This window comes from Balaenoptera musculus, chromosome 2 (assembly GCF_009873245.2).
Source record: "Balaenoptera musculus isolate JJ_BM4_2016_0621 chromosome 2, mBalMus1.pri.v3, whole genome shotgun sequence".
In the NCBI taxonomy this organism is placed as follows: domain Eukaryota; kingdom Metazoa; phylum Chordata; class Mammalia; order Artiodactyla; family Balaenopteridae; genus Balaenoptera; species Balaenoptera musculus.
Window position 1 is genome coordinate 37,316,905 of NC_045786.1, and position 23,799 is coordinate 37,340,703.

General features: G+C 46.2%; 1 protein-coding gene across 3 annotated transcripts in view; it reads left to right on the forward strand.

The window, feature by feature from the left end:
* CRTC3 (CREB regulated transcription coactivator 3) overlaps positions 1-23,292 on the forward strand; it is a 105,497-nt gene extending 82,205 nt beyond the window's left edge. Inside the window, exons 7-15 of one of the 3 annotated variants that reach the window (XM_036843102.1) lie at positions 159-194; positions 3,111-3,196; positions 4,886-4,935; positions 10,368-10,585; positions 13,240-13,538; positions 17,476-17,646; positions 17,734-17,814; positions 19,242-19,344; positions 19,798-23,292. In XM_036843102.1, the coding sequence (XP_036698997.1) occupies positions 159-194; positions 3,111-3,196; positions 4,886-4,935; positions 10,368-10,585; positions 13,240-13,538; positions 17,476-17,646; positions 17,734-17,814; positions 19,242-19,344; positions 19,798-20,006 (1,253 nt within the window). In that variant the 3' untranslated portion in view covers positions 20,007-23,292. The remainder of the gene's footprint in view (positions 1-158; positions 195-3,110; positions 3,197-4,885; positions 4,936-10,367; positions 10,586-13,239; positions 13,539-17,475; positions 17,647-17,733; positions 17,815-19,241; positions 19,345-19,797) is intronic. The other 2 variants (XM_036843103.1, XM_036843104.1) reach the window with 2 other exon arrangements.
* Positions 23,293-23,799: the final 507 nt, after the last annotated feature.

Sequence of the window (23,799 nt, forward strand, 5' to 3'; positions counted from 1 at the left end):
TTATTATAAATGCTAATGTATACTGATTTGACCATCAGTGTACCGAAATTGCCTTGGAATTTTCAAAATTCTATTTTGAATCAGAAAGACTTACTAATTCATGAATAAATAAAGGTGAAAGCACCACATAAAAGTGTTCTTTTTTTTTTCCCCACTAGGTTTCTGTGATGGTGAGAACGACGTACATGGGGAAGGTATGAATTGATTTCATCTACCTATGCTGAGTGGGATACTGACTTTAGTATTCATAACCTTCTTTCAACATCTGAACTAGTTAATACTCATGTTTTCAGGACTTCCCAAAATCCTGACAACTGCTGATTGGTTTACTTTCCTGAGATGCTCTATAAAATTAAGGCTAGCCATGATCAAGGCCACAAGAAAGGAAATGTGTGGTTAGATTACAAGGCTCCTCATCACCTGAGTCCCACAGTCCCACAGTCACAAGGTTGTTCAGGGAAGCAAAAGTTGTAATCACATGAAAATATTAATAAATTGGTCACTTAAGCCATTAGTTGTTCCAGTATCCTTCCTTCCTCAGCTATCTTTCTCTGCCTGTTTAGAAAGTTTTGTGAGTCAGTAATTGACAGATATAAATAATGTGAGGAAAATGCAAACTGATTGCAGAATGAAATTGCAGATCTTGCAGAAGATAATGAGTTTCATAAAGCTGATTAAAGTAATGTTGGAGGGCTTCCTTGGTGGCACAGTAGTTGGGAATCCGCCTGCCAATGCAGGGGACACGGATTCAAGCCCTGGTCTGGGAAGATCCCACATGCCGCGGAGCAACTAAGCCTGTGCGCCACAACTACTGAGCCTGCGCTCTAGAGCCCGTGAGCCACAACTAGTGAGCCCACGTGCCACAACTACTGAAGCCCGCGTGCCTAGAGCCCATGCTGCGCAATGAGAGAGGCCACTGCAATGAGAAGCCCATGCACCGCAACAAAGAGTAGCCCCTGCTCACCGCAGCTAGAGAAAGCCCACGTGCAGCAATGAAGACCCAATGCAGCCAAAAATAAATAAATAAAATAAATTTTTTAAAAAAAGTAATGTTGGAGAGCTACTAAATGACTCTTGAAGCCATTGACAAATGAGGGTCTGACACAGTTCATTTATTCATTCAGTACCAGGCACTGTTTTCTTTTCCCTAAAATTTTATAATCTGGAATTTAATTTTCATAATCTAGAAGTGAACAACTAAATTAGGTTTATGTATCACAGCGGTCAGGACTCGTGGGGAATATGATAAATGAGGAGCATCTTGCGCCAGAGGCACAATTCTCTTTCATCATCTTATATACTCGTTTCTGGGCAAGCCATTTTAGGCCATGAGTAAAACCATGGAAAGTTGAAACAGCAATAAATATCTAATCCACTAGGACAGAGATAAAGAAATGGCTTCAAGGTTGTTTGCATTCCCCCAATGAGTTCTCTGAAGAATTCCCAACCAATCTTGGATATGAAGAGACTAAAAACAATGAACTACTCTAAGGAAACAATCCCCTTTATAGTGCTGGAATACACTCCAGCCATACTCCTGTGACCAAACTCTTACAAGAAGTAGCCTTGAGTCATGACTCTACCTCACTCAGCCCTTGAAACTTTTCCTATCATCTAGCGGTACATTACAAAAAAATTTTTTTAATTCTTGAGTCATTGTATGGCTTTATAAAGGCTCTCAAACCTATTATTCCTGTCCTCCAGTTTGTTGAGAGAGGGCTGTAGGGCCAGTGTTTACCAGGTACTATTTTAAGCACTGCCCACCAGTGCATAAAATAAAAGCCCTGCCATCATGGAACTTACATTTCTGAAGCAGTTTACGTTGACAGTTAGACAAGTTAACAAGGAAGCCAAGAAAAGGAAGAAAACAAGAAGGTTGACAAAATAAGCTTTTCCAAAGAGAGTCGTTTGACTATCAGGATTAATTCACACACCTGGGATCATTGATACAGCCTGGAATATTTGAGCAGAAATGACTGCTGTTGTGATGGTGCTGAGTAGGTCACCTGTAAAGAGCATTGCCTCATTCTCAGAATTTACTCTGAAATTTCAGTCTGTTTGAAGTGGCTTCTCTCTGGGGTCTGTCATCCTGTGTGGGGCTAAGACAGGACAGTCATGACAGTCACCCTGGAGCTTACATGGTCACCAGAACCTAACAGCATTCGTAGTTCTGAGCATCACCCGTCTGTCTAATGAATCCCCTTCCTAACATCAGATCCCTTAATTCCTGAGAGTTGGCCCTTTGTCTTCTTGTCTCTCTCTGAGAACAAGAAGTTTTCCCTTTTTTATGGCTCAGCACTCCTGTTTTACCTGGCAGAATGTTAAAACAGAAAGCCCTGGATTGGTCCCTTGATACAAAGCCAGGCTGTTTTACAGCCTTTAAGAGCCAGGAGAGGGCCCTTCAGCTGCCCAGCCTCAGTCCTCTGGGTTCTCAATTCCTCTTTATCCCCCACTCCCAGCCTATGACCAGGTAGCTTTACTGCCACCATGTCTGCCGTGTAATATTCCTCTTCTCTCTTTGTTATCTTCCTCATTTCCTCTCTCCTGGATTTTTGTGGGTCTCACCTCATCCCTTTTCTTCCATCCTCTCCTCGCCAAGTTTGCAGGGCCCTTCCTGATCTGGCCTCGACCTTCCTACCCTTCTCCTTTACTTTCCCTACACTCCAGTTGAAAAGAGCAGCTCTGCTCAGTAGTCGTCCACCACTTCCTCTCTCTCTAGGCCTTTGTTCTTATTCCTCCCTCTCTGGGGATGTTCATTTCCTGTGTCCCTAAAGGGCTCGCCCCAGTGCCGAGCCCCAGAGGCCGGCGTGGGCTCTTCCTGGTCTACCCTTGAGCAACACTGAGCCTTCGCTCTTGTGGGCCTCCCCCGGCTTCTCCTTCCAGACATGGGTATTCACATTTTGTCCTTTCCCCTGACTAGAGTATAAAGTCCTTAAGGGCTGAATTCATGTCTTACCTATGCAACCCCCGTAGTAACGCTCAAAACACCTTCCCTAGTAGACAGTCAATAAATATGTGTTAAATCAATCATTTTTACAAAGATAATTGGTTTGGCCAAAGGTGGGTTGGCTTCCTTCTAACACAGTGAATGTGCTTCTTCTCCCCTTTAGTTGTGTCTTTCCCCAGCCCATTGAAGGAAGAGAATCTGCTAAACGTTCCCAAGCCACTGCCAAAACAGCTGTGGGAGACCAAGGAGGTGGGTGGACAGCTATGTTTGTTGTCACTGAATATTTGTACTTCAGAGGTCGTCGTCACATTCTGCTGAGGAGAAAACAAGAGGAATTGGGGAAAAAGGCAGAGCGGATGTCTGGGAACAGAGATAGGAAGAATGTACTAGGGAATGATGGTTCAAATAAAAATTATCATAGTTGTGTTGATGAATTAGTACAGCGATCTCTTGCCTTCCTAATTTTCTGAATTTACTCATTCAGAAAAACCTATTGGTCCCTCACATCTCATTTGTATTACAAGAAGCAGTGAAACCTGGTTACAAGTCACAGGCAGATTTTTCTGTTTTGTAGCCAACACCGCCTGCCAGTCACCAGCTTCTGTCCAGAATTGCTGGTTTACCAGATATTACTTTCTTTAATCAAGGCCATTTGACCCGAGTCCTCCAGAAGTCAGAAAGGAAGTCCTCTGTTAAATGGTTTCTAAGAGCCTTCGAGTACTTGTCCCTGTCTCCACCATGGCTCTCTCTGTAAACTCACCTGCTGTGGAAGAGAGGGAGGTCCCAGCAGTACCTGAGTTGGCCTTTCTTCCCATAGAGAAGCCGTTGCCTTTGAAAGAAAGCAGTGCGTCTGCCCTGGCCCTGAGATGTGCTTTTGCAGTTGCTTGTATTGTCTCGTGCTTGACCATCGCCGCCTGATCAGGCTTCCTTTAGTCAGTTCCAGTTTCTTCTGCCAAGTCTACCAAAGTCATCATTAGCATTAGGGTGGGCTTGAATGGTCTTTTGTAAAAGCAAGATGTTTTGATGTTTAGTCTTTTGGGGAAAAAAGGAGATTTAAAATTCACATACTTAAACATAGGAGAAGCAGCCCACTGTCTTTGGCTATGGAGGCTCAGGTGGTTTTGGAGGCTTTTATCAGAGGACAACTGTGTCTTCCCCACAAAGGGGGCAGTGGCATCCACTCTTCCCCAAGTACCAGAGAAGAGGTGCTCTCTCTGGGAAGAGGTGTTCGTCTCCTCTTTTAGTGCTTTTTTTGCCACACCACACGGCTTGCAGGATCTTAGTTCCCTGACCAGGGGCTGAACCCAGGACCATGGTAGTGAAAGTGCCGAGTCCTAACCACTGGACCGCCAGGGAATTCCCCTCATCTCTCTTAGTTCTTATGGATTTGCAGTTCTCCATAAATCATTTCTGGGCAAAGAGTTGAGTCAATAGGTTTATTCATTTTATATATATATATATGGCACCTGTTGCCAGGCATCCTGGGTGCAGGGATACAGCAAAAAAACAAAATGAAAATCCCCCCCATCCTGGAATTTAGATTCCTGTTGAAATATTTTTTTTCTTCTGACATTAATTTCCTCTTTCTTCACCCTGTTTTATTTTTCTTTTTTCTTCTTTTCCTCTCAGGCCAACTGGAAAATGAATGTTTATTTAAAAGCTCTGTATGAAAAATATTGGCCTTTCATAAGAAAATAATATTCATCTAGAAGATAAATTAAGAAAGCATCAAATTAAGAAAATTTGTTAATATTATGCCTCCGTTATGCCTGGAAAAGTCTAGTCAAAGCTTAAATGGCTGTTTTGTGGGGATGCTGTTTATATGTGCTGACTCTCACTTGCACTGACTAGAGTCCCAAGATACCGGCAAAGACACTTTTTAAAAACTTGAATTTGGCTTGACAATGAGTAAGCCCAGCTTTCTGTGTCTCTCCCCAGATCCAGTCCCTGTCAGGGCGCCCTCGATCCTGTGATGTCAGAGGTGGCAGGTAAGTAATGTTCTTTCAGTTCTTGGCTCGGAGGCCATCCTGAAGGTTTTCCCAAAAGGAAAGTGTTACTGCTTCATCAGAGAACTCTTGAGAAATTTCACTTGTTATACATAAGTTGAAAGTCAACTGAATTTTCACAAAAACAACAGCTCCCTTTTGGTACTCATATTTCATTTAAAGTAATTATGTTACATAATTGCAATAACAAATAAAACCGCCATAAATATATTAGAGAATAACACAGCTGACTCTCAGTAAACACACAACTCCACGGGTAGAAGCAGAAGCGTGCCCGCATTGAGAGGGGCCCACCAGCCTCGCACCTTTGGCAGCTGTGGGCCCCTGGCAACTTGCTGACACAGAAGTTAACTAAGAGAGTTTGTACGAATGTACTGAATGCCACAGAACCGTACACTTAAAAGGGATAAATTTTATGTTATCTATGTTTTACCACAATTTTTTTAAACTAATGGAAGATGCATAAATAGGAAAATTTGCAATATAAAAAGAATTTCTATGGAACAATTAATTAACGTATTTAGGAGTATACAACTTTACTCCCTGAAAGATTTGAGACAGCTTTCAAAAATATGTGTAGTACTAAAAGATTAAGACGTTCTTGAGGAAATTGGGACCAAGGAAGAACACGGAGACGACAGTTAAGGAAACCCACACGTTGAAAGACACCGTGAAGACGCGAAGAAAGATCCCATCAGTGCCATCACTTGAGTGACACAGACGCTGGGTGACTCTCGCGCGGGTCTTCCGCAGAGAGGACCGAGCCCTTGGGATGCACAACGGTGTCCCGAGAGCACCGGGGGAGCCACCTGGGGCTGTTGACCACAGCATCCCTCAGGGCTGCCCCGCGGGCTTGGAACCAAAACCCGCTCAGAAGCAGCAACTCTTTCCGGGGCCAAGATCATGTGGTTTGAAATCAGGACCCTTGCCTGATCTAGCTGAGTGCAAGCACGCATTTCAGAGGGTCTGCAGAGGAACTAAATCTACATCAGGCCATCCTATTTATCATTCCCCCCAGTAAAGCCTTCTCTGGGTATCTAACTGCAGTGAGTTCAGGGCACTCCATACTCAGTAGCTGGAGTGCAGGCATTCTTTTTGGCTAATTAAATATGAACGCATGTAATTAACAGCCTGCTGAGCCGAGATGATCGGAAATTCAAAAAGCCAGCCAGGACGCATGCCTGGAGAGAAGACCAGCACCCCTAGAGATGTAGGATGTCCCCACAGATAGGGCTGAGATTCTTCTCAAGAGCTCATTTTGGCTCAATCCTCAGACAAATGAGTGATGGAGGCCCAGAAGGCCTACATTTCAGAAGGGGGCTACAGTACTTTAAACCCCTTGTCCCCACCCGCGAGAATCTTGAAGGAGCTGTTTCTTAGATAAGGAAAGTTGCTTTCTTCTTCTTATGTTAGAGATAGAATTCTATTCAGTGACTCCTATTCATTCAGGTATTGATTGACCCCCTAACTCTAGGCACTGGGGTAGAGCAGTGAACAAAACAGATCAAGTCTCTGCTTTCAAGGAGCTAATGCTCTAGTGGAGCAAAATAGGCAAAAACAATTAAGCAAATAAATATATGTCATGTGTTGGTAAATGCAGTGAAGGGGAGAGGCAATGATGGGTGTCTGGGAGAGCCTTTCTGATAAGATGATACGTCACCAGAACCTGGATGAAGGGGAGGGAAGGGGAGAGGGAACAGCAAGACCCTGAGTGCAAAGACCCTGAGGCGGGAGCATGCCTGCAGAGTATGGAGGCTGGTGTAGCCTGACTCAGAGTAAGGTCAGAATCATCAGAGGGTTTTGAACCAGGGAGAGCACAATCTGCCTTATATCAGATCCAAGAGATGACTCCAGCAGGTCGCAACTATATTTGGAAAGTTACAACTTGCATTCCTCTCAACTGGAGAGAAATTGCTTTGAATGTCACTGACGACCTGGGTCTTGTTTGTCAGTTACCTTCTCCATCCTTGCTCTGTGCCACCAGATGCTGTTCAGCCTTCCCCCCGCCTCCGCCTGCCTTCATTCCGACCTAAGCACCCATGGAGCTTTCTTCTCTCAGTCAGAGAGCCCATCTGCCCTCATAGCAAGCAGCTCTGGGTTCTCAAGTTTTATTTCCTAGTCCTTGGCCTTAACACTTTAACCAGCCATCCGAGAGACAAAGTATCACATTCAGTTTTTCTACAACCAAAATCATCCTTCTTCCTCATCCATCAAATCGGACACCTTTCCTGCTTCCCCATTTCTTTTCAAGCCTCCACAGTTATCCCAGTCCTACTTTTACTAAGAAAAGAGAGACCATCAGGAATGAATGCTCAGCTTCCCTCCCGCCCCTACTTCCCCCCTCGCCATCCTTTTTTGTTTCTAGTCTTAGGGACACAGGTGTCCCTCTGTTCAAGACTGATAGCCTCACCCATGTCCTTGACCCTTCCTGAGGCCTCTCTCTCCTGCTTATCCTTCCCTCTTCTATGTTTTCAGCCTTTCCCTCTCTACAAGGTTTTCTCTCTGCGTTTAAATATACTTAAGGATTCTGCACTAAAAGGTCCTTCCGTGACCCTGCATTCCCTTTTAGTTACTTCCTTCTCATTTCCAGAATTCTCAGCCACACTTTCTGAAAGAGTATTGACTCTCGAGGCCCCCTCACTGCTTGTCTGTTCCTCAGCCCACTGTGGCCGGGCTTCTACCCCCACTGTTCCGATGGAGCTGTCCTCAGGACACATCCCATGACATGTCCTCCCATATTACAGAAACTCAGTGTCTAAAACAGAATTCGTTGTCTGACCCCACCACCTACCCTCATGCCCAGTCTACTGGTGTGCCTCTGTGTTCCCTGTCCTGGTAGGGGTGGTTCCACCGGTCCCCATGGCAGAAAATCGGGAGTCATTCTTGAGTACTTCCTTAAATATCTCCAGAACCCCTCCCTGTCTCTCCACCTCCATGCTCTCATTATGTCTTGTTTGACTTCTCAGCAGCAGCATAACTCACCTCTCTGCCTCCAGGCTCTGCTCCTCTCACCCTGTCCTCCCTCCCCCAAGTCTGTCCTAAGAATGATTATGTCTTTTCCCTGCTCTCAACCTTCCACTGGCTTCTTGTCAGCAACGCGTCAGTTTAAGCCTCATGTGCTTTCTGCCTCCTCCTCCAGGCCCATCTCCCATCATATCTACCCCTCCTAAACTTGACCTTCCTGTGGCAGCTAAGTTCCTAGGGCATACAATATAGTCACATGCCTCTCTGCTTTGCCTGTGCTGGGAACTCTACCTGAAATGATTTTCCTGTTTAGAGCATCTGAATTCTCGAGCCTTCCAACTCAGTTCAGACGTCCTCCAGGAAGCCCCCTCCAGCCTGCTGGTCATTCCCTCCATACCTTATACCATCAGGTTCTGTCACTGTACAGTAAGTCCCCTACACACGAACCTTCAAGTTGCAAACTCTCAAAGATGTGAACGTGCGTTCACATGTCCAGTCACGTAAGTTAGTTCACGTATCTGGTGTACATGGTCACGTGCGTGCATCCTCTACAAGTGGGTGTGCTTTTGTGTTCTTTACTGTACAGTACTGTATAGAGTACAGTACTACAGTGTCTTTATTTCAAGCCCAGCATGTCCGGAAGCAAGCGTAAAAGCAGTGGTATATAGCCAGTTGTGGTAGTTGGGTATCTAGGCTAATTTTGTTGGACTTACAAACAAATTGGACTTATGAATGCGCTCTCAGGGCGGAACTCGTTCGTAGGTAGGGGACTTACTGCACTACTGAATGGTATTATGTTGCAAGTTGTTTTCTTTATGGCTCTTTCTCCCTGCTCTGTCCGAGTCTCTTGAGGCCCTAATGCCAGTGGCTGGCACCTGGGAGGCGCTCTGCTGGTGTGTGCTGTATTGAGTCCGGTGTCCTCAATCGAATTCATTATCTCTCCCCGCCGTCCCATTCCTGGCTAACGGCACTTCCTCCAACCATTCTCCTCCTCTTCAGCCTCTCTGTTCTCTTCCTAGATCAGACCTGAACCACACAGGTGCTTCTAACTGGTTCCCCGCGCCTCTCTTTCTGCCCCCTTAAGCCATCCTCCACGCTGCAACCACAGTGGCATTTCTAAAATGTGATTCTGATGCTCCAGCTTAATCCTGGGCTCCCTGTCTCCTGCCGTCCCTGACCCAGACTCTTCAGAGCAGCATGTCATCGTGCCCTTGTTTTCTCCCTTACCTGCCTCCCCCACCTCATCTCCTGTCCCCTGTTCCCCACTCTGCCCCGACGCCTTGGCCATGCTGCGCTGCTTGCAGTTCCATGTGCACAGGGTCATGTGCTTGGTCAAGGCTTCCCTTCCCCACCCATCCTCACAACCACAGCTCCTGCTTCTGCGTTCCCAGCGTCACTTGTATCAGACCTGGCCCAGCGAGCTTCCTGCCGTACTGCAATCGCTTGCCTTACCGGTCTGTCTCCGGCCTGCCCGTGAGCTCTAAGAGCAGTGCCCCCTCAGCCCGGGGCCACGCGGCCCCTCCCTGGGCCCACACTTCAGAGGTCTCTGCTCCCGTGGAGTAAGGAGTCCAAGGAGCCACAGGGGACGTGGAGCTTGGCCAGAGCTGGCCCCTAGTTTGGGATATCCATAAGCATGCCCTGCAGTGCAGCACAGGGCTGTGGGGAGAGACAGTGGCGTGGACTGAGGGTCGGGGCTGCCTCTCTGCACGTTCTAGTGTGGAGCTCCAAGGAGTCGGAGAATTCTAAACTTGAATCTGGCCTTCCAGGCTATTACAGAGGTACAATTTGTCAAGACAGAAACAGAGAACATAATTAATTTAAAGATTTATTGATTTATAACTTTAAAAAATTTAAACTAGGTGGTGTACTAGGCCTCCATTTGTACTCTTGCTCCAGGCCTGCACACACTCTGCTCATTCATCATCCCACCTCCAGCACTTAGCCCAGTGCCTGGGCATAGAGTGACCACCCAACAGATTCTGACAAAGGAACGGTCACATCTCTTTCTCACTTTAAAGTTTATGAAAACTGTAATTAAAAAAATATATCTTGGAAGGCATCTGGTTGATACCGAGATACTTTTTTTGGTAGGAAAGACAATTTAGCAATGTAGCAAAAGGAACTGAATAAATACAAAGCAGTGCCTCACATTTTATATAGTGCTTTATAATTTTCAAAGTACTTTTGCATCAGTAATCTACTCTTATCTCGGAAAATATTCCTGTAACGTGGGCATCCTTAGTCCAACATACCAGGTAAGCAAATCGCACTTCAGAGAGGTTAAGCCAAGGATGCAAGTTTTCAGAACAAGGGAGAGGCAGAGTCTACACGAGGACTTAGATCTTTGGTACCAACTGCTTTTATTGAACAAGGAAAAGTATCATACATGTCCTATTCCCCAGAGCAGCGGAATGCATTTTAAAAAGTAATACTTATCTTTCTTTTTTCAGCGCTTTTCCACACAATGGTCAAACAATGGGCCTCTCACCCTTTCTGGGAACCCTGAACACTGGGGGGTCATTGCCAGATCTAACCAACCTCCACTACTCAGCGCCCCTGCCCACCTCCCTGGACACCAGTGACCACCTCTTTGGTAGTATGAGTGTGGGGAACAGTGTGGGCAACCTTCCCGCTGCCATGACTCACCTGGGCATAAGAAGCTCTTCTGGTAAGTATTCCCCACTCCATAAGGACCTTGTCTGTGTCCCCTGGTGGCTTAACCATAGGTGGTCCCTGGCCAGGTGGCATGTTAGTAAATCATAGAATGAGAATGACTGCATCTGAGTTAGAGATAATAACTCACTAGCTCTTGTAGCTCTCAACCCTGCTGACATTTCACTTTGGTGGTTCTATTTCTGCTGGATTTGATGAGCTCTGGAGAGCTCTGTGAAACCTCATTCTTTATTGTCTTCACCAGCCTGTGTGTCCTGGGGACTTGGAGAATAAGATTTGAGAGTCAAGGAATAAGTGTCCATTCTATTCTGTGTTAGCTGAACAATGTTTGTAGCTCTTATCAACATATGATGATCTTTAATCATTGCAAATATCTCTCTAGATCCCTCCAACTTCCCATTGGATATCAAAAGAGAATATCTTGAATTTTAGAAAATTTACAATGGATACAAGGAAAATGTTTATACTTAATACATATGTATATTAAATAGAAATCTACCACAGTTCAAAATTATTGGTTCAGATTTTCAGAAGTGCTTAAAGATGTAGCATCTAACTGTACTAAAAAGCTACCCAAAATGTGACTTGGCTGTTACTGTATGAATTTGAGTGCCTGCAGCTCAGACCACATGTTGAAACATGACTACTTTTGCTTGAACCCTGACAGACACTCTTGTCAATGTCTAGGACAGGTATTACAGCCCCTGGCCGTAAGGGGTCTAGGAATGATGGTGTAGACCATTTCCTTTAGAAAGGATCCTCAGTGATGGTCTGTCAGTGTGGTCACCTGGAAGGTTCTCTGATGATTATAGCAATGCTGCCATTGTGCTACATAATTTTAGGTTTGAAGAATTGATTTCAGAGACCATCTTTTTTTGTTGTTTTTTTGGCTGCATTTGGGTCTTCATTGCCGCGCGTGGGTTTTCCTCTAGTTGCGGCGAGCGGGGGCTACTCTTCTCTGCGGTGTGTGGGCTTCTCATTGTGGTGGCTTCTCTTGTGGAGCGTGGGCTCTAGGCACACAGGTTTCAGTAGTTGTGGCTCATGGGCTCTAGAGCGCAGGCTCAGTAGTTGTGGCGCACGGGCTTAGCTGCTCCGTGGCATGTGGTATCTTCCTGGACCAGGGCTCGAACCCGTGTCCCCTACAATGGCAGGTGTATTCTTAACCACTGCGCCACCAGGGAAGCCCCAGAGACCATCTTTATTTTGGGGTCTTTGGGGTCATTTTATTATATTGCTGCTTTACTTATGTGACGTTGGTGAAGTCTCTGAACAAGGACATCCAAGGTCACATGAGTAAAGCAGCATTGGCACTTAGCTCCCTTGGGTTTTGGGGAAGCTGGCATTCTCCAGTACAGCCTTTGACACTGCTTCAGCTGAAAATCCTGTGTTTAATTGCTGGCTCTTATTTTCCTCAAACAAGCATTATTTTGTCCAGAATATGTCAGAACCAGTGCTTAAGTTTTTATAGTTTCTATGCGCTCCTTAAAAATGCATGGTACGCAAGGTTGCACATACATTTTTTAAGATGTGTGTGCTTTCTTTCTGAATGGGTGGGTTTTTAAAAAGTCTAAATTCATATCTTTAGCTCTAATTTTAATTCTTATCTGAGCCAGCTGCATCTCTGACCTTTCCATGGGGAGTTGAGCGGTCGAAGAGACATCGTTCCTACCTTTTAAAAATCACTTGCCAGCTAAAAATGCTTTATTTTGTCATTTCTTCATTTCCATAATTTTAATCTAATACTTAACTTTTTACCGACATGAAACAACAGCCAGTTCTGCTCACCCCAGCTGCTGGTACAGGAATAGTAGGCCGAGCTCTGAAAAATGGGGATCGCCCAATGAGATGCACAGCAGCAGCATTCATTTATGGAGTGAAGCCACTCTGTCAGGCCCCAGGCCAGGTGCCAAAGAGTCAGCAGGGCATAGGACAGGGTCCCTGGCCTCCTGGAGCTTGTGTCCTTGCAGCATGTGTCATGGAAATGCCTTTCCCAAACTCTCTTTCTCTTGCTAAAATTCACACCCCTCCCCTTCAAATAAAACAAAGCACCAACAAAAGCTTCCTTTTCCCTGAATTGGATTAGACCGTGATGAACAACTTCTCAGGAGCCAGAAAAACAAAGAGAAAGGAGCCCTGGGGCAGGAGACCTGGGAGAGTGTCCCATAGCTGCTGTGCTCAGGGTGTTTAAAGGGCCGGGCCCAGTGAGGCAGCTCCCCGAGAGCCACGAGTCTCAGTGAAGGCAGCTGAGGGTCCTGGCTGTGCGCCTGGGACAGAGGCTTCCAGGAGCCCAGCGCGGAATTGGTTGTCCAGCCCTGGGGTCTGTTCCTTGGGTGGGAACAGAGTACACTGAACATTCGCCTCTGCTGCCCCCACCCCGCTTACCTAGTCCAGCTCTCCCAGTGTGGTTTACGCAGTCTTCTTCTTGAGAAAAAGCCATTCTCATCTTGATGGCCTCGTCCCTCTCAGTCTTAGTGTACCTTTTCTTTGCCGTTGGTACCATTTTCAGTAGGAGAGTTGCCCAGAGCTCCTTCTCATACAGAATCATCATCAAATACAAGTCGTAGGAAGTCGAGTTTTCTCTAATCTTTGGAAAACAGAAGATTTGGTCTGAAATTGTGACAAGTAACTTGTGAATGTGTTGTCTTCTAGGTCTGCAGAGTTCTCGAAGCAACCCCTCCATCCAGGCCACGCTCAATAAGACAGCGCTGTCCTCTTCCCTAAACAGCCGCCCACAGGCATCTGCTCCCAACGCCTCTGCGCTTCACCCTTCGCTCCGTCTCTTCTCCCTTAGCAACCCGTCTCTTTCCACCACAAACCTGAGCGGCCCCTCTCGGCGTAGGCAGCCTCCCGTCAGCCCTCTCACGCTTTCTCCTGGCCCCGAAGCACATCAAAGTTTCAGCAGACAGCTCTCTTCAACCAGCCCACTGAAGCCGTATCCTGCCTCGCAGGTAAAAGCAAACGAACAGCGAAACAGACTGAAGCAGTTAGGAATTGGATTAGGTCCTCACACCGAGCACTGTGAGGTCTGAGATGCAGTCAGTTCTCAGTTCTGTGCGAAATCAAATGGTTCAGAATGCACTAATGATTTCCCAACAGCAGATTTGTTGTGTTGATTGCTCTTAAGCAAATGCTGAACAGTTTGCAGTACTCTGGTGAAGTTGGAGCTGGAGGAAAGGGTCAGGTGTAGAGGGTGCAATCCAGGCATGTCTGAAATAGCTAAGGAAAGACAGGTTGGGATTTTAAATTTGGTATGGAAGATCAATAATTGACTCTATGAGCACTTTGAGCCACAGAGGAAGGCCAAGGAAGACATTTAAATACCTTCCTGAAGCTTTGATACTGGGTTAGACCTCTTCCCTAATTACAACAACAGATTTCATCAACAATACTTCTATTGTTGATGAAATACTAGGTACAGTAGGATCATATCTCTGTAAAAGGACCCAAATAAATCTGTTTAGAAAGAGGCACATTTTGAGGTCACAAGCCTGTTACAGAAACTTAGGGTGGGAAGGTCATATTTTGACTTGTTGACTTTGTTTCTATTCTAAGTTCTTAGGGTGGCTCTTACTACCGTCATGAATGAATATGTTTTTAACCTGTTGGTCACTCCCTAGATACATTTGGTCACTCCCTAGATACATTATAGCATCACTTACTCACCACTTCACTATAAATGAGTAATGATTTAGCAAGAAAGAGTTGACAGAGCACAGCGGAAGGAGTTAGCAGGTCCAGTTTTTAGTCACTCTTTACCAATTAGTAGCTACGGGATCTTTATTATATGAGTAATCCCTTTCGGGAGAGGGTAAGAGGGTATTTCATAATTGTTTTTTTAATGGTTATTTTCATGTTATTGGATTGCCTTTAATTCTATTTTGCAAGATTGTTTTATAGGATATAAAAATATTACTCCTGCTTTCTAGTTACATTTTAAGGAGAGATAAAAAGCATCCTTTTAAAGATATTTTCATTTTTTGTTTGCTTAATATTTTTTTAAAATATTTTTTAAAAAATCAATGTTATTCGTGCACATAATTTAAAAAGTCAAATACTTCTAAAGGGCTTGTTGTGAAATTACAGTTGTCTTCCCCTCCCTCCCCGACTAGCCATATTTCTCACTGCCTGGAGGTGGCTACTTTTGACCATTTTAGCTACTCTCTTTGGTATATCAGCATTATTTCATGCTTATTTTGTTCTAGATTTTTAGTGTTAGGTACTATCTAATGACATCCTACCATGCAAGATTAGGGGTTAGTTCTCTTTCAACTCCCCCAATCCCCTCACTCCCCACTCCCCACCCATATTTCCTACTCACCCTCCTCATCTTCACAATGTGGTTTATTATAGTTTTGATTAGAACAATACTCAGTGTTTAGTGTTTTCATGGTTATAATAATGCAATCAGAGTTGAACCATAGTTTACTATGAAATGACAAAATGAACATCTTTTTCTCCTGGGAGTTAATAAATGTCTTACTTTTTTCTCTGTATGTATTACTTATTCAATCCCAAACTCTCGGAGTTGGGTAGATCTCCTCTCAATACAGTTAAAAATGAATCCTCTAGTAGCTTTACAAGAAAGGGTACATGTGACCTGGCGTGACTTCACCGTGTCTTCATCCTGCCCACCATTTAACTAATAATTGGCTAGGCATAGAATTCAAATTTGAAATAATTTTCTCTTGAAATTTTGAAGGTATTAATCCATTGCCTTTTAGTTTCTTGAGTTGCTACTGAGAAATCCAATGCCATTCTGATTCTTAATACTTTGAATTAAATCTCCTTTTTTTTCCCCTCAGGAGGCTTGTGGGATCTTCTTTTTGTCCCTAGTGTTCTGAAACTTCAAGATAATGTGGCTTGATATGAGTCTGGCTCTTTGGTGGGTTTCTTCAATCTGGAAACTCATTACCTTCATTTCTGGGAAATTTTCCTTAATTATTTCTTCAACGATTTCTTCTCTTCAGTTTTCTCTGTTTTCTCTTGAATGTATGAATGTTGGATGTCCTGTACTTTTCCTCTAACATCCTTATTTTTTCTCTCCTCTTTTCTCTCTCTGTCTTTTTTCTCTTCTTTCTGGAAGAGTTTCTCACCATTATTTTCCACCCTTATGTTGAGGTTTTCATGTCTGCTCTCATACTTTTAAATTGCCAAGAATTTTTTTCTTCTTCTTCTCTGAATGTTCCTTTTTTATAGTGTCATACTTATTCCATGGACGCCATATCATCTTTGATCTCTTTGAGGTTTTTAGTGGTAATTTTTATTCCGGTTTCTTTTATTTTTATTTTTTGTAATACGAATTTTCCAAATTGCGTAGAAGTAGAGAACATAATATAATGAATCCTCTATACCCATCATCTAGCCTCAACAATCATCAACATTTTTATAATCTTGTTTTATCCATATCCCTACTTTTTTTTTTATATGTATATATTTTTTGGCTGTGCCGCACAGCACGTGGAGTCTAAGTTCCCCGACCAGGGATTGAACCCACGCCCCTTGCATTGGAAGTGCGGAGTCTTAACCACTGGACCACCAGGGAAGTCCTCCATATCCCTACTTTAAAAAAATGTATATAGAAGTACATATTACAAATAGTTTAATATGTATTTCTAACAGATAAGGATTTTTTAATAGCTCTAAATATTATAATGATAATGTTGTTTTTCATGACTACTTCTTCCTACATAGACTTCTCCAAGTTTCTTTTCTCAGTTTGTCTCCTTGGGTCTCTGACTTTCATTCACATGCTTTCCTCATGGTCTGGTGATCCTTGGCACCCTGCTCGTGTTTATGAACAGGACACACACACACAAAAACTGATTGGAAGCTCTGTGTAGGTGGGTGGGCTTGTTGAGTATGGTCTTCATGGTAGAGTGATCTAGCTCAGCCATTTCCTTGGGGAACCTCTGGTGTCATAAGTTGGATTTTCTCCCAGCCTGGTCAGATCCCCAAAGGATGCTATCCCAATCTTGCTCCTGGCATGTGCCTAGATCCCAGCACTCTGAGAGCTGAGTTGGGAAGGAGAGGTGGAGGACTCAAGATGCGATACTGGGCTTTCTCATAAGCCCTGTGTTTTCAGGAGTGCCTCGCCTTCTAGGGTCTGGTGCACCCCATCCAGAGACCCTGAGCTGTGTACTGTCTCCAGAGCACAGCCCTCAGTCTCCCGCCATGCAAGGGCTCTGGAGCCTAACTGCTGCCCACGAGCTCCTCCAGGTTTAGCTCCATCTTCACCCGCTGCTGCCTGCTGCCCCAGTTCCAGACCCCTTTAGGGATTCTGTGATATAAACCAGAGTGTCTCTTGACTTTCCCCGCTGCCAGCTTGGCACTTGGCTTTCTCAGCTCTGCTCAGCCAGCTACTACTTGTCCATCTGCTTTTCGTTTTCCAAATTTTGTTGCCATTTCCTTCTTTCTCATTATCTTTGTCCTCGTGTTGTTACTTATCCTTTCATGTTGTTTATGTGTTAGTGTTGTTTATTAATGTTTATGGTTGTTTAATGTTGTTTTAGGGGTTTTAGGAGAGTTTTGGGAGACAGCAGAGCTAAATGCTTTTTTCAGTCTTCCATTTTTAACCAGAAGTTTTGGCTGTGAAAAAACAAACATGATTTTCACTGAGAAAACTGAGATGAAACTGGTTAAATTGGCTGGGTTTTGTTTTGTTTGTTTTTTAAGACAATAGAAATTGTCGGTGAATGGCAAATGTTTTGTGGGGAAGTGAGATTTGAGATATACTTTGAAGGAACAGAACTGGGCTTCTCAGAGCATAGTATAGACTATCAGGGTGAGGAAAATCTCAGGGTTTTTCCTCACTTTGACATTTCCTAATCATAAAGGACTTACTACTAGAAACTCAGAAGCGAAGTAGTTGGTGGCTTTGTTTTTCAGATGGTGTCCTCAGATCGAAGCCCGCTCTCCTTCCTGCCCACAGAAGCTCAAGCCCAAGTGTCACCCCCGCCCCCTTACCCCACGCCCCAGGACCTCCCCCAGCCTCTGCTGCAGCAGCCCCAAGCAGCCCCGTCGCTGCCCCAGTCCGACTTCCAGCTCCTCACAGCCCAGGTGAGTCCCACCGGGAACACCAGGAGGAGGGAACGCTTAGGTCGCCCCGAGTTCCAAGCTAAATGGTCCCCTCCTTCTTTCCCGAAGGGCTCATCTTTGACCAACTTCTTCCCAGATGTGAGCTTTGACCAGCAGTCCATGAGGCCAGGCCCAGCCTTTACTCAGCAGGTGAGTGGTCGCCGGGGCCTGCCTCTTCCTCGGAGCCGGAACTGCCTCAGTCAGGCCTCTTCTGTGCGTGGAACCCACACCAAACAGACTCGGTACTGCACTTCTCTGACCTCCGGTGTGCTCAGCGGCTAGGAGAGCCTGGCACCGTCCCAAGCCCTAGAGGCTGGTGCTGGCTGCCTTATTTAACTGTCAGGCCTCAGCAGAGGACCTGTTTGAACAAGTGGTAGAAGACTTGTGATGACACTCTAGCCATGGAATTGTAGAGTCACTGATGCTGAAAGGAACCGTAGCAATTCACAGATCTAGCTATCGTGTTGAGGAGACTCAGACCCAGGGAGGGGCTTTGCCTCGGCCTGAGTTGCTGTGCCCTGCACAGTGTGTGGCCTCCTGGGAGCTCGTCCTGGCTGGGGCAGGGGTCAATCCCGAAGGTACTTTCATTCAGCCTTTTTCTTTTTCTTTTTAGTTTCTCCCTAACACAGACCATTTTTAAATATCGCTAGATTTTATAGTATTCGATAATTATGGTTTGGGCTCCAGGATATATTATGGAGAGAAGAAAGAGCACTTTCCAGAACTTAATAATAATAATAATAACAGTAAAATAAATAAAGACAGATGTTTCCTGAATAGGCCATGGGGAAGCCTCGTGGTAAGAACCAATAGTCCTTGCCTCCCCAATTTCTAAAGAAGCCATTTGAGTCTAGGTGAGTCAGTGTGTTTCTGAAAAAATGATGGAAACTCCTACTTTTGAAAGATTTTTTTAAATGGTTTAAAAATTAATTTCAGGAACGGCACCTAAAGTAGGCCCCAGAAACTGGGAACTTCATGGTGATCTGTACATATTGGAGTTTCTCTGGTACTCAAAGGTTATATAGTTAATAAATATTCATTAACAAAAAAATAAAAATAAATAAAGTAGGTCCCAGTTCTAACCCATCCTCACAGAGGCTTTCTTGCAGAGAGGGGCTTGCCTGTGGTTCCTCCCTCTGCGTGAGAGAAGGAGAAGGTTCTGCGTTCTCGTTTTTCTAGAAACCAAAGAGGAAAAGAGCCCATCACTTCCTTGGTTACAGACAGGGCCTTTGAAGGGCTCCACAGGTGGTCGTTTCCAGAGGCCTTTGTGTACTGAGCCTCAGGGGAGGTGGCTGAGACCAGAGGGCCCGCAGAAACCATGGCCAGTGGTGTCTCCTGGGCTGGCATAGAGGGCCAGGCAGTGTGCAAACAGGGACAGGTGTGGCCCTCAGGGACCCCTGCTCTACCGCAGCACCCCCTGCCTGAGCAGATGTCGCAGCGGCCGGGCACTCTGGGATCCTAGAGAGAAGGGGCTGTAAGAGAGCATTCACGTCTGGTTTTGCCCCGGGAGCACACTGCACTGTTCTGTTCTTGGAAATAGAGACCGTCCCTTACAACGTGACCTTTGATGCTTCCAGGTGCCCCTGGTGCAGCAAGGTCCCCGAGAACCACAGGACTCCTTTCATTTGAGACCAAACCTGTATTCCAACTGTGGGAATTTCCCAAACACCATCCTGACAGGTGAGTGCTGCTTCTTTTATTTCACTGTGTTTCTACAGATACCACTGTAAGATAGTTTAAACAACATAACATTATATAAAGCAGAAAATGAAAGTCCTGCAGCTCAACTTTACCTTTCCGAGATGCAGGTGTCCAGCCCCAGAGACTGTGAGGCAGTGGGGAAGGGGCCTGGTGACCCAAGCCTTTTCCGAACTACTTAATTTCCCGTGATTGACAACTGTTCCAAGGGAGAAAACCTGCAAAACTGGGAGTTGTGGGACTGACTGAAAAGAACATAGATTCCAGAGCAAAACCGTAGGCCCAGGAGTGGTTGGGACACAGGTGATGACTGTCCTGGTTGGGAAGATGACAGGAACGGCGTTTTGGGGGTTGTCATCACTTGTGTCCTCTTAGTGACCTGGGCCCTCACACCTCCTAATCCGCATTGTTTTCCCCTCCCGCTGCTCTTTCCAGAAGACTCGAGCACCAGCCTGTTCAAAGACCTCGGCAGTGCTCTGGCAGGCATGCCCGAGGTCAGCCTAAACGTGGACACTCCGTTTCCATTGGAAGAAGAGCTCCAGATCGAACCCCTGAGCCTGGACGGACTTAGCATGTTAAGTGATTCCAGCCTGGGCCTGCTCGACCCCTCTATTGAAGAGACGTTTCGAGCTGACCGACTGTGAGCAGAAGGGAACGGAACAGGAGGACTTATTTCTGAAACAGCTGAAACAGAACGGAATAGAACGGAGCCAGCTACACCCCCTGGGCTTTAGTTATCTCGGGCTTCTGACACGGAAAGAACCAATTCCTTGGCTCCCAGCTCTCAGACGAGGTCCCATCTCAGACGCCGTGGCTCATTCTAGACCACAGAGCTGGGCACCGCCCCTCAGGCCTGCAGCACAGGTCCTGTTGCTGCAGGCAGGCTGCTCTGGGGCTTCCGATGAATTGGTCATCACCACAACCGTTACATCTTTTACTGATCATCTAATCGGTCAATGTGTAAAAATATAACGAGAGGCCTCAGTAGCCTTGTGTAGTGCTCAGAACCACTGATCTCAATCAACACTGAAGAAAGGACCCGGAGTGGGGGGCGGTTAGGGGCCACAGGCCTTCGGAAGTTGGCTCAGCATCCAGCAACGGTACCACAGCCCCACGATGCCTTCTCTGATCCGGCCGTCGTGCCTCAGCGGCAGCAGGATGTTCCAGGGCAGAGCGGAGGGCCAGGGCTCTCTCAGAGGCCTCAATTCTAACATGAAGAAGGCTTTTTACCACAAGTCCAAGAACAGACTTGAGTTAAGCAAACTGAATTCTAATTTGTTCCCCCCCCCCCCAGTTTGTAATCTCTTTTCTGCTGCTTCAGAACCCCTTTTCCTATGGACAAGAGGAAAAGGAAGACTATTTTATTCAGTCACTGAAAAAAAAAAAAAAAAAAATCCCCTGGTAATAGATGAGCCTGAAGAGAACGGTGCTTCTTCTTGGAGGCTGGGGAAGAGAGAAAGGGGGCTGCAGGTATCTCAGAGACACACGAAGTCCTCCAGACAAGTTCTGGACCATACAGGCCTCCCTCTCTACAGACCAGCTGGAGGGAGTGGCTGGAGGTCTGGATCGGGCCCACCCAGCAGCTGCGCAGCAGCAAAGGGAAGCTGTTTCTCTGTGGAATGGAGGTGGTTCATGTAACCCCGCTAGACCGTAAGCTCCTTGAGGGCAGGGACTGTGCCTTAGTCATCATCGAACCCCTAGCACCTAACAAGTGCCTGGCGCTGGGCAGGTGCTGCAGAACCGTGCGTTGAATGCACACGTGAATGAGTGAATGAATGCACGAATGAATGAATCTGCTTTGCTGTGAGGCAGTCTAATCTTTCACTGTTCCTATTCCTTACCAAATCTTCTGAGAGCTTCAGCTTTTCTAACACCTGTGCCTGTGGTTAAGTTAAGCACGCACTTTAATATGCTTTTAACACTAGGTGACCAAATCCACGGTTAGACTGCACGCCCTGTTCTCCTCCAGAGTATGCAGGTAGGTGGAAACTGTCTTCTGAGTGCATCCAGAATGGCTCAGCAAACTGAGGCCTCCCACCTGCCGGGACCTCAGGGGTCCTGGCCACCTCAAAAGATCTTCCCTCTCAGACCCAGGTTTTGCTCTCGATTGCGTTAGGAAGAGATTCATTCTCTGAGGTTGAAGAAATAGTCTATAGTAAAATGAAGGCCTAATTTATGAAACCATCATTAGTCATCAGTTTCTTAGCACAAAACAGTATTACTATATTTCCACCACCACCTGCCCCCTCTGACTTAGTCCAGGCCAGCCCTTGACCAGAAACCTGATGGGTGGGTTTGGAAGCCGTCTGGGGAGGAGGGTGGGCAACAGGGCCGAATGCGGGCATGGGTAGACAGCACAGAGAGGACAGACACACTGAAGGAGGGATGAAGATGCCGGAGCCTTTGCCCAGACAGCCGGTGTCCTTCCAGGAGACACCAGGGGTGTTGCTGAAGGGTCCAGACTGCTCCCACCCAAAGAAGCAAGGCTGCATCTTGTGGGTCTGAATCTGACACGTGTGCCTGGTGGCCGGAGGGGTCTGTCACACGGTCCTGGGCCGTTAACCTCTCCAGACCTTGTCCCATTTCCTTCTGTCTTCAGGGGGATCCCTTCCCTCCAGTCTTTCCAGTAACCTCGACCGTGCACTGCTCCATCTTCACTGTGGAGCCCAAGTCTTCCCGCCTCACGTTCACCCTGAACCCCTGCTACTGAATTAGGAAGTCAAACCAGAGTCCTCCCTGCCTGAGCTCTGGCTCAGGGAGAGGCAGTTGGCCTCCCCTTCGAAGCCATATTCCCAGTTAAACTTCCCGACCTCAGAGGGCAGTGAGTTTTCGTTAAAGTAAAAGGGCCTTTCATCGTACACAGCACCCCAGTGTGCCAAAAGAAGCCAGATCCTGGCTGCCTTTCCTGTGTCAGAGACCCCCAAATCTGATCTGGCCTTTCAGACAGGGAGGAGTGCTGATGTGTTAAGAGAGGTTTTTTTTGAAAAATGGAGGTTCCAGGATAACTTGCTTTTTACACAGTGCCTTACCCATGGGGATCACTAGTGTCAGGGTCCCAACTCTCTTTGCACAGCAACGCAGTCTTACAGCTGGAGACCCCGAGACCTACAGGACGAAGTGTGCTCCCCCTGGGCATTCGCCAGGGACTCGTGGAAATGGAGGCTCCTGGGAAAAGTGACTTGTTTGGGGCAGTATAATGATGACAGTGAGGTTTAGCACTGAATTCAATTTGTCCTGAGGTCCATCCGTCCCATCTTTTCCTGTGAAAAGGTTTTGGGCATTATATAACCCACGTTGCTTACATGGTGTCAAGGACACCCATGGACAGGGGTCGCCCTGACCTTCTCACTGCTGCCTTTGCAACAAACCAGGCGTGGTCCTCGGCATCTGAAGTGGCTGCAGACTTCAGAGTAAACTATTTTTCAATATTTAGTTTTTCACAAGAAATCGATGGTTGTACTACTCTCATTTACTAGCAGTTAAACAGCATAGCACTAAAAACCTATCTGTATTTTCTATTTTTCCCTTCTGTACGTTTGTGGTTTTCAGGACATACAGTGTCAGGAGAAACTTTGATGATGTCAAGATCAACATGAATTCTCCATTGTCCTGTTTCATTTCTCCTAAGTCTACTGTATATTACCCGAGCTGAAATCTATATTCCAGTCCATTTGCATATTTGAAGACATTTCCAACTCCGCCTCTCACCGGCTCTTCTGATTCATGCACAGGCGGTTCCGAGCGTGTGTCTTCCACTGCTTCGTGATGGAACCATCACAGCAACTAATCAGACTTCCCGCCAGTATCCTAGTTCCCAGGTCCCTTGTTAAACAATATTTAAAGATTGGAATTTGTATAAAGTAGCTTCCAAGTTTTATACTGCATCATTTTACATCTTTCGTAATTAAAAAGCAGCACAATAAGGTTGTATGTGCATTTGGTGTTTTTCTTCAGCCTCGGGTGAGGTGAACTGGCGGAGAGCCCTCCTCGCTCAGCTCAGCCTGCAGTTAGAGATTTCTGGTCCGTGGCCCGCTTCTCACGTGTTCTTAATACTTGCTGTTGCGCCCAGTCCTGAGAGAAGTTCAGAAGGAAGTGGAGGCACGCTGTTCCTTTGAAGCCGCGTGGACCCAGGACAGAGACATCATTGTAGGGGCTCAGGATTCTGCTCCCCCTGCTGGCGCCCCTTCCAGACCCCGCGCCTGCCCTCCCCTAAAACCCCTCCCCTTCTGAGGTTCAGGCCACTGATGCTCCTCCCCCAGCTACTCTGCCTCATGTACCGGGTCTCTAGCCCTTTCTCCCGTTTCACCAAAGACTTGGACTCTGTTTTCTACCCCCAGAGCCCCTCCCCATGTCCCAGCAGGGCTCACAGCCCCGGCCTATCCAACAGCAAACAGCGTCAGCTGCCTTCAGAGACCCACTTCCCCAGCCACACGCAGG